This window comes from Triticum aestivum, chromosome 1B, assembly GCF_018294505.1.
Source record: "Triticum aestivum cultivar Chinese Spring chromosome 1B, IWGSC CS RefSeq v2.1, whole genome shotgun sequence".
In the NCBI taxonomy this organism is placed as follows: domain Eukaryota; kingdom Viridiplantae; phylum Streptophyta; class Magnoliopsida; order Poales; family Poaceae; genus Triticum; species Triticum aestivum.
In genome coordinates this window covers 42,150,172-42,161,123 of record NC_057795.1, presented here as the reverse complement: position 1 = coordinate 42,161,123, position 10,952 = coordinate 42,150,172, and the positions used below count along the sequence as shown (strand labels likewise).

Here is a 10,952-nt window from a genome sequence, read left to right as displayed (position 1 = left end):
ATTACTGTTATAACCTATGTGGCTAACAAAATCCCGATTTGATCTTGTTTGGAAAAAAATTTCGTTTCTGACCTTTTTAGAAGACGCCAACATCCCTGGCGTCTGGGTTGCGAAGCAGACGCCACGGATCCTGGCGTCTGGCCCCTGGCCCGCACTGCCCGCCTGCCCGTTGACCTGCTGACGTGGCAAAGGGGCCAGACGCCAAGGACCCTGGCGTCTGGCCCCGGTAACTGAATAACCCCCGCGGGCCGAGCCCACCCACCCATCTGTTCTTCCCCCTCGCGGCGCACGAACAGAGGGGTTCTCTCCTTCGCCCCCCCCCCCCTTCTCCCTCACACCAAACCCCCCCTTGATCTACCCCATCCTCCATCCAAATTTGTGGATCTGACCCCCCCAAGCATCCTTGAGGTATTCTCCCCTATTCCCTCCAATTTGTTTTTGTTTTCCCCTCTTTTGTTGGATGTATTATTTCACATTAGGTGATGTTAGATTAGTAGATGGTTTCTTTGTTTTAGGAAATAATTTGTAGTTGATAGATGATTTGGTAGGTAGTGTAGTTGGTAGATGTTTGTAGTTGTCCACCAATAGACATAGTTTGTATTTTTTTTTGAATTATAGATGATGTATGCAAGTGCTAGTAAATTAGCTATATGTTGAATATATAGATGGCATAATATTTGTTTGAATCTGAGAAGACTACTTTGGCCAGCAAATATATTTAGAAAAAATGTTATATGTGTGAAGTGATATAATTTTTTTTGCAAAAGAGATGATGAAATTTGATGATTGTGTGTACATGATTTTTTTTGCAAAAGAGATGATGAAATTTGATGATATGTGTGTGCATATGTAGAAGAAAGAAATGATGTGGTTATGTGTGAGAAGAATGGTGTGTTCATATGGCATAACTTGAAGAAGGAAATAATATTGTTTGATATTGTTCATGTATTCATATATGTTTGTGATTTGTTTTGTAGGATGGCGGATGATGATGGACCTTGGTATGGCGGATTAATTGATGAGTGGGATAAGGAGCATCGTGCTCGTGCCATTGAGAAGGAAGATGTAAGAAGCAAGACTTATCAATTTTCGTTGTTTCTCATTTGTGTTCTTGTATTGATTAAAACATCACTTTATTTGCAACTTGTAGTTGCTATGCGCATGAGGGGTCATTCCGCTGATGACTTTACTTACGACCCGCGGTACGAGCCTTACATTCGGAGATTGGGTCTTCTCCCATTCGTGTTGCAGTTTAAGCGACGCGCTCCGCCGGTGAACCACGCGGCGCTGACCGCACTTGTGGATCGTTGGAGGCCGGAGACTCACTCGTTCCACCTTCCATGTGGGGAGATGACGATGACCCTACAGGACATGGCTATGATAAGCGGCCTTCCTATCAACGGACAAGCTGTTACCGGTCGTGTGAGCGTTGGTAATTGGCGAGAACGGACTGGCATTTTAATTGGTGTTGAGCCCGACGGCCCTCAGGAAGGCAAGGCCGATACCGCAAGAGTGAGGCATTCCTGGCTAAAACTGGTCAGAGGAAACACCAATCCGTGCCCTCAGGGTGCCAATGATGTGGTTGTGCAGCAGTACGCGCGGGCCTATCTTTGGTATGTACTAACCAAGGTAGTCTTCTCAGATGCAACCGGGAACTCAGCCCTCTGGATGTTCTTGGAGCTACTCAATAACTGGGATACCCAGTATAGCTGGGGTTCGGCCGCACTAGCATATTTGTATCGTCAGGTAAGAGATATTTGCAACCATTTATCTTGCATTTGTCATGCGCCTCCATATCTAACATGTTTGTTTGATTGCAGCTTGACTTGGCGTGTCGGAGGAAGGGAGATACATCCTCATTGTCTGGGTTTGTTTGGAGTCTATCCGTGTGGATGTGGGAGCGGATCCCGGTTGGACGGCCCGATTTCAAGAACCCCCTCATGGCAAACCCACGGGGTAATCATGACGGGTTGCATGATGATGATCCATATCGGCGCCCTACGCTTGCTTACTATTGGGAACAAGTGACAGTCTACACAGGAAGCTCGCATGTGCGATACAAGTGCTATATGAACGAGCTGGACACCTTGACTGCTGAGCAGGTTTTGAGAAGTTCGATGAGATAAAATTTAGTCAAGAATGAAACTTATGTAGCTAACAATGTATCTCTTTGTTTTGCAGGTATATTGGTTGCCTTATGTGGAAGATCGTGACTTTGATCTTAATGAGATGTGCACGCGTGATAGCCATCTTTGGCGGGCGAGGTGCCCAATGATATGCTTCTTCGCAGTCGAGTGGCACTTTGTAGACCGTGTGGCAAGACAATTTGGAAGAAGACAAGGTATTCCAATTGAGGAGAGCAAGGAGGAAATGCTATCTCTGCATCGGTAAGCAAGCATGCCTTGAGTATGTAGTAGAGCATTGAATAAGTCAATGTTTGCTAATGCTTTGTCCCGTGCATCATTTGTAGGTTCGATCGAAGGAACAATCAGGATATATCGGATTGGGCAAACAAACACCGTGCGTGGATAGAAATTTGGAATCAAAGAGACACGTTAGTGCAATCAGAGAATAGACCTCACAATCAGTCAGCATATCAGAAGTACCAAGTGTGGTATGCGGATCGTTACCGGTTAAAGCTGAAGCCTGGTTGGACTCATGAGGAGTGGTCGGAGTTGGTGTCTGAAGACCCGGAGACTGCACAAGGTTATCAAACCTTCAACATGGCTGTGAGAGACACCAGAGGGGCTCACGTTGACTATGCACCGATGCATGATGAAATGGTAGTCTGTTTGACCTATTCTAACATACTTGCATCATGTTGTCTTCTTTCAAATACATAAGTTTGGTGTGTTCATGAATTGCAGGGCAGAGAGTTGCTTCTGTGCGTCAACGATGCCAATGTTGCACTGAGTCATCCACCTGGTGGTGCATTATCTGAGAGGACTCTTAGGAGCACGATGGAGGTGTGATCAATATATTATAAAAGTTTCTTTTCGCGGATTATTTATGTGCATCTCATATCATAGCATATTTTGTCTTATTGCAGAAGTTCAAGAAGCGGTTTCATAAGATGGCAGCAATGCTTTCTTGCCATGGTGCTCAGTCCAGTGACGTGTATGCACCTGGTAGCCGCGCCGCCACAGCTAATAGACGGCGTTATCTACAGAACGATGAGGACATGGAGGAGGAGTTCCATGAAGAGGAGCCATCACATCAAGAGGAGCCAACACATCATGAGGAGCATGAGTATGATGCAACACATGAAGAGGATCATGAGTATGATGTTGATGCTCCACAACCATCACAGGCTACACAACCAACACAAGGCAATGCTCCACAACCATCTAGGAAAGGCAAAGCCATAGCTAAGAGACCAGGCAGGAAAGGTAGAAAGAAGACATGGAACACACAATTCCATAGTCCGGAGTATCCTCATAAGCTTATCCCAATAGGAATGCAAAGATATAAGGCCAACACTGAGGCGGAGGAGGAGGCATACAACGAAGAGGAGGAGGAGGAGACTAGCGAAGAGGAGGAGCCTACACTTGCAACCATGGTGAAGAGAGGAAGGAGGAAGTGAGCTTCTTGTTGTCTTGAATTTGGTGTCTTATGTATGCACTTGATGTCTTATGTATGCATGAATTTGTCGTGATGAAAAATCTATGGACTTGTTGTCGTTTGTATGCAAGAATTTGTCGTGGTGAAAATTATGTGGAATGTGCTATCTTCTGTGTTCTATGAACCTGTCATATTATTATATATGTGATGTCTTCCTGTGTCAAATAGCATGTCAAATATTATGTACAGGGACCCAGACGCCAGGGTCGTTGGCGTCTGGTATAAAGTCAAGGGAGCAGACGTCATGGTCCTTGGCGTCTGTTCTAAGTCAGGGGAGCAGACGCCATGGTCCTTGGCGTCTGGTCTAAGTCAGGGGAGCAGACGCCATGGTACTTGGCGTCTGGCCCTGGTGTAGTAGTTTTTTCGTTTTGTTCATATTTTGTCACAGCATAGTATCGAATGACATATATATTTTGTTCTAGCAAACACCCATAGTATCGAATGACAAACATTAGTTCATGACCACGATGATCTACGATACAATGTATCGAATGACATAGCAAATTACAAACATAGTTCAAATTACACAAATAGTCTCGAATGAGAAGTTCATCACATACAATGTCTCGAATGACATAAGTAGTTCATGACCACGATGGTTGAAACGACATGAACATCACATATAACTCGGTTTCCTGTAGCAATGCAAGTCAACAACCCTTTTCCATTCCCATTCTTCCAGGATTTCTTAAATCTTGTCATCATCAGTTATGTCAACCAATTTTCTTTCCCGGGGCCATCTGACTGCCTCCTGCTGACGTAGTACACAAAATCCTCTTCCTTCAACCCTTGCTTCAACATGAATTTAGTCTTCAACCAATCGAAAGTGAGGTCCACTTCACTAACTTGCACAACACATGGAGACAAGCCTTGGACATGAACAACAGGGCTAAGCACCCACTGCTTAGCCATCTACAACACACAGATCTCTTAGTAGCTAACCTATGTTACATTAAACCACGAGGAAAACAAACTAGGGTTTTCACAAAACTATAATACATTAAACCAACCAAAAAATAGGGGTGGAGTTGATTTACCTTCTAGTTTCGAAATCCTGAAGATCCAACGGTGAAACCGGCCCGATTCGTGAGAGATTTGAGGGGGGTTAGGGTGCTGGATGAGGGAGTGATGTTGGCAGGCCTAGAGGTGAGAGTGGGTGGATATGAATGAAAAGAGAGAGGTAGAGGAGATGAATGGATGAGAGGGCTAGAGGTGGGCCCAAAAAATCTTATCCACTCGAATCTTATCCATCAAACAGATAACTGCAAAAATGCTCTCTGGATACCAGACGCCACGGACCTTGGTGTCTGGATGTCCATCAGACACATCAGACAGGGTGTCTGGTCTCCTGCGCAAGCAAAATGATCCAGACGCCAGGGTCCCTGGCGTCTGGGTGTGGCAGGCAGACGCCACGGACCTTGGCGTCTGGATGTCCATCAGACACATCAGACAGGGTGTCTGGTCTCCTGCGCGAGCAAAATGATCCACTGGCGTCTGGGTGTGGCAGGCAGACGCCAAGGACCTTGGCATCTGGGTGTCCATCAGACACATCAGACAGGGTGTCTGGTCTCCTGCGCGAGCAAAATGAGCCAGACGCCAGGGTCCCTGGCGTCTGGGTGTGGGAGGCAGACGCCATGGACCTTGGCGTCTGGGTGTGGACCTGGTGTTTTTGCACACACTTCTGTCTTTTTGCTTAGCATGGACAAAGCATGCTAGTCTCAACCAAAAAATATGAACAAAGCATACTAACTAGTCTCGAATGACGAACATAGTTTGCACATTCTCAAATAGTCTCGAATTACAAGTTCATCACACACGATGTCTCGAATGACATAAGTAGTTCATGACCACACAAGGTCTCGAATAACAAGTTGATACATTAAACAAAGTCTCGACAGTTCATCATCGACGCCGGTGCCTTTCCATTTGTCTACTGAGTAGTACGGGGCCACTTTCCCTTCTTGTCACGTGCCTCGTCCTCCTCTCGTGCATCGCGAGCCCTTGCAAGTTTTCTTGCCCTCTCTTCTTGACGAGCCTCCTTCTCTTTGCGTGCCCTCTCTTCCTCACGCTTCTTGCGCTCACGAGCCTGCTTCTCACGATGCTCCCGCTCCAATCCCCGTGCATAGGACTCCTCGAATAGGCGCTGCCTCCGTAACCAATCTCGACGTTGGTCCTCTTGGACATCTTTTGGTACCTCGTGATCTATCCAAGTGAAGTACTTGCAAAGTGGAGGAGGGGACTACATATAAACCATGTTTTTGTTAGACATATGAGTGACAACTTGTTGATGTTTTTTGTATGTACACCTAACATACCGGTGGTATGTCATATGCGTTAGTTGGCCTTCGACGATCATGTGCATAGTTGGGACACACGAAAAACCTTCTACCTTCTGTCCATGACTTGTTGCGGTCAGTGGACACCTTCAGCTTACAAACATCAGCACACCAACATGATGGTGTGTGCACATCCTTCTCCTTCTCCTTGTCCAAACTGGCCTCCATCCACGTCTTCGGCATGTCCTCTTGGTCCGCGCACGCCGGCCTCGTCCTGGAACCGGATGAAGCCATGCCTACAAAAAGAACAATTGTTAACACAAGACATAAAGAGAGTAAACGCGTAAATACAGTAAATGAATAAATGCTAGGAATTGTATGAACAAATAATATACCATTATTATTAGATCAACCATCTGGATTAAGCAAAAAACCGAAGGCCGATCCATTATCAACCATTCCTCTACGACCACCACCACCTCTAGCACTTGTGCTTCCTCTCCGACCACCACCACCTCTAGCACTTGTGCCTGCTCGACCACCACCTCTAGCATTTGTGGTAGCTCGACCACCACCTCTAGCACTTGTGCTAGCTCGACCACCACCACTAGCACTTGTGCTTGCTCGACCACCACCTCTAGCACTTGTGCTAGCTCGACCACCACCTCTAGCACTTGTACTCCCTCTACGAACACTAGCACCTCTAGCACTTGTGCTCCCTCTACGACCACCACTACCACCTCTGACACTTGTGCTTCCTCGACCACCACCACCGTCACCTCTTCCACCTCGTTCACCATCGGTGCCGCCTCCACGACTTGTTTTTCTTTTTTTGGTTTTCTTATTCTTGCATGTCCGCTCATTGTGTCCCCCTTCACCGCACACCCCACAGTTGATAGTGTCAGGAGCCTCCATGAAATGACCGCTACCAAATTGTTTCATGCCAGTGTATCCAGCCAGGTCATCCATATCACCCCTGAACCTCTTAGTTCTCCTTCTACCCTTCGTCTCCACCTTCAGAAGAGGGTCTGGCCTAATATGAGGGCCATGGTACTCAGGCCACTGTGATTGGTCCAAGAAAGGGCGAAATCTTGGCGCCCATGTCAACCTAGTAGCTTCCAGATGGAACTCTTGCATCCGCACGGTTTTCCATCACAAACATGTATGTTTCTCGCCTTCGCCGCCGTTATCAAATGCGAGCATGGCCAATGATACTTACTAGGCCTCTCGCACTGGCACCACCGAGTCTTCAGTTTCACCTCAAATGCAGCACCACCATATTGTCTACCGTCTCGTGTTGTGCCACCTGGCTCATCAATTTGATAGATCATTTCAATTCTATCGAATATGATAACTTGTTGCCGTGAAGACTTGCTTGCTTGTAACTGCAACCATTCATCAACCTTTTCCGGATAATCCTTTTTTTCACCTATCCATTTTGCAGTCTCTTCAGAATGCCTCTGAAAGTACTCATTAAGCTTGAAGAAGGTGTACTCCACTATTGCAGTCACCGGCAATGCACGAGCACCCTTCAACACATTGTTGAAACATTCTACCAGATTGCTCGTCATGTCGCCATATCGCCAACCACCATCGTCATGAGCGCGTGCCCACTTGTGCTTCTCGCTTAAATTCCTAGTTAAGAAGTCTTTTCCCCCTTCGTTCACCGCTGCAAAGAGTTTGTTGTACCGAGCATCGAAACCTTGGGTGGTGAAGGCCACACATACATGGGTAAGGTCTTTGCTGAGCTCCTTGCTCTTACATGCCCGGTAAAAGTTGGCCACGAAATGCCTCATGCACCATCTGTGGTGAAGCTTTGGAAATCCTGGAATAACAATGTCCATTGCCTTGAGTATGCCATGATGCCGGTCCGATATGATGCATACCTCCCTAGCCCCAATCACGTTATGCCTAACATGACCCATGAACCACTCCCAGTTGTCTTGGTGCTCGGAAGGCACCAAAGCAAATGCACACGGCAACACATTGTCGTTTGATGAGTGCGCCATTGCTACCATTAGTGTGCCCTTGTATCTACCGGTCAAGAACGTGCCATCTATAGACAAGACCGGACGACAATGCTGAAACGCCTCCACACATTGTCCATAACTCCAGAAGGCACGGTGGAACACTCCCTCGTGATCCTCGACCACATGAAACATGCCCGGGTTCCTATGTGCAATGGCGGCCAACAACCTTGGGAGCTGGTTGTATGCTTCTTCGTAACCACCATACAACATCCTAATAGCATTTGCCTTTGCCTTCCATGCCTTCCCATACTTGACTTCATAACCAAATTGTTTTTTCACCGTCCGCATGAGAAACCTCACTTTCACAGTGGGATCAAAGCCTATGTCTTTCATCCATTTGTATCCGAGATACTCAGATGTGAGTTGACGGTGTGTCTTTCTAAGTCGTTTAGATGGAGGTTTGCATCTATGAGTGGCAACACAACTTTTTAACACCCATTCTTCGGTTTCTTTAAGCTTTCTTGCACGAACCTTCCATGGGCATCCTTCTTGCTCACACACCACGGTGTAACGCAACTTCATGTCGGAGTGCTCAACATAAAATGGCCTATGGTTTCGAATCGCATAGTCAGCCAACCAAAACTTCAGCATAGGCAAGCTCAGAAACTTCACTCCTTTCTTCAAATAAGCATTCTCGTCCTCATTCTCCACCCTTGGTTCTCCTGGATCCGGGCATGGTGTTGGCTCAATCGCCGTCATTCTCATTCCACCGTCAACAACAGCTTTATGGGCAAGGCTGAGATCTTTAAACAAGTGAGTTCTTTTTTGTAAGCCCGTCAGCTCAAAGTGGATTTGGTTCTCCTCCTTTGTGAATCCATCCTCGTCCAACTGTTCAACTGGACCCTCGTCATCCGAGTCATACGCATATTGACGCCTAAAAGGCAAGTCACGATCCATGTCCTTTTGCGCTATGTACGCATCCAAGTCACCAACATCATTACCATGAAACCCTTCCTCTTGCTCTTCGTCGTCATCATAAGCATCTTCATCCTCTTGAATTACTCCGTCACTAGCAATCACCTCAACTTCATTTGCTTGGCTAGTTGGTGGTTGGCTAGAAGCATTGGGGGCATACAACTCAACCTCATTTGCTTTAATAGATGGTACACGGGGATGTGGTGGGGGATAAACATTGGGGGCATCAACCACAACCCTATGCTCAACAAGTGGCACCATTGTCCTCTCGCTCATGTCATCCATTGGGGAAGAGACATGCCGGTTCAAATCAAAGGTAAACCGAGGAGATTCAACCTTGGTGGCAAACAATTCAAGTGACTTGTCTTCCGATTGGGATACTTTTTCCTTGTATACATCCCAATGCAAATCCGAGGTGATAGGCATACTTTTCAAGCGAGATTTGGCTCCAACTCCAACATCATACCTTCCTATTAACTTAACATCAACATTGGTGTCCATCCACTTCAAAACTTGTCTCACTTTTGCAGCAACATCCTCATAGCTAGGGCTTGTATCAAAAACCAATGGTTCCTCACCCGTGTCGGCATTGTTACTCAAGAATGCCTCCTTGTCAATGTAATGAACATTAACAAGTCTCTCCATCTAAAAATAACATGAATGCATTTAAGACTTAAATGAGAATTGGTGTTTATCCAAATACATCTTATTATATCCAAATCATATCAACACTAAATTATTGGTCATGTCCACAAAAGTATCACTAATTAACACACACTAAGCAAAGTTAACCCTAATCACTAACTAACCCTAACCCCAATCTTTCTACTCAACAAACATATATTCCTACTACACACCATGCATAGCACTATATTATCAAAGTTAACCAAGCCATTCACACTAACATATGGGGGAGAAAACATGAACTAGGGTTCCACCAACATGTATAAAATGCAACCAAAATAACAAGATTTAACAAAAAATAATTGGATGATTTGGGGGAGATTACCAAGAGCAGCAAAGTGATGGAAAGATCCACCTAAGGGATGCACCTTTTGGAGAGGATTTGAGGGGGAGCTTGAGGGGTAGGAGAGAGTATGAGAGCTCCAAGTGTTCTTCAAGCTCGGGTTGTGGATTGGGGAAAGTGTGTGGGGTGGGTCCCACACACTCTCCCGTGGGTTATCCACTTACCAGGGCCAGACGCCAGGGTCCCTGGCGTCTGGCCCCTTTGCCACGTCAGCTGGTCAACGTGCAGGCGGGCAGTGCGGGCCAGGGGCCAGACGCCAGGTATCCTGGCGTCTGCTTCGCAACCCAGACGCCAGGGATGTTGGCGTCGCCTAAAAAGGTCAGAAACAAAATTTTTTCCAAAGCGAGGTCGAATCGGGATTTTGTTAGCCTTATAGGTCATAACAGTAATTTTGTCCGCGACGATGGCCTCTGGATGATCTACTTTTCCTCCCTGTCAGTGGCAGTCGTGAACGTGCTGGCCACCTCGTTGATCTCCAGGACGCCGACTTTTTTTCTCCGTTGGTAGGTCGTGGTTTCGTGAACATTGATGGTGGATGGCACGCGCGCGGGGGAGAGGGGGGAAGCGGTACGACATGCCCTTGTCCACAGTAGCCACGATGCCCGCGTTGTTGTGCTCCCCTGCATGCCGCCCTGGAGCAACTTGCCACTCTTCCGCGAGCTGGCTTGGAGCGACGAGTTGCTGCACCACGCGCTGGCTTGGAGCACCCACTTGCTCCTCCGTACGCCAGCCTGCATCCTCGCCCATGGTACTGACGGCCTGGAGCGGCGAGGGAGGTGGAGTAGCGAGTTGTCTAACTCATATCCGGCAGGCTCGGCGGGGCACCCAACCGGCTTTTATGTCGGAGAACTCCTCTTCCTGCTCTCGCCGGATGCCATGAAGAGTGTGGAGAATGTGATGCAAGGAGGAGATGGGGAGAAGAGTTGTGGTGCGCTTCTTACCTGGCATCTGGTCTCGTTTGAATAGCGGGGGATGCGAGGAGCCAACCTGCATTGTGTTTAATGTCCGCCGACTTGTAAACAGGCGTGTTACCGGAGTAGATTTCTTGGCACGCGCGTGGATTTAATGGAGGCGGGCAGGCAG

The 10,952-nt window shown here is 47.1% G+C and overlaps 1 protein-coding gene across 1 annotated transcript; it reads left to right on the top strand.

Moving 5' to 3' along the window:
- The first annotated feature begins 2,467 nt into the window (after positions 1 to 2,467).
- On the top strand, positions 2,468 to 5,104 carry LOC123076650 (uncharacterized). Its single transcript, XM_044498789.1, has 4 exons — positions 2,468 to 2,783; positions 2,868 to 2,966; positions 3,050 to 3,310; positions 4,880 to 5,104. Exons 1-4 carry the CDS (start codon positions 2,724 to 2,726, stop codon positions 5,102 to 5,104), a joined length of 645 nt encoding a protein of 214 aa, XP_044354724.1. The 5' UTR covers positions 2,468 to 2,723.
- Positions 5,105 to 10,952: the final 5,848 nt, after the last annotated feature.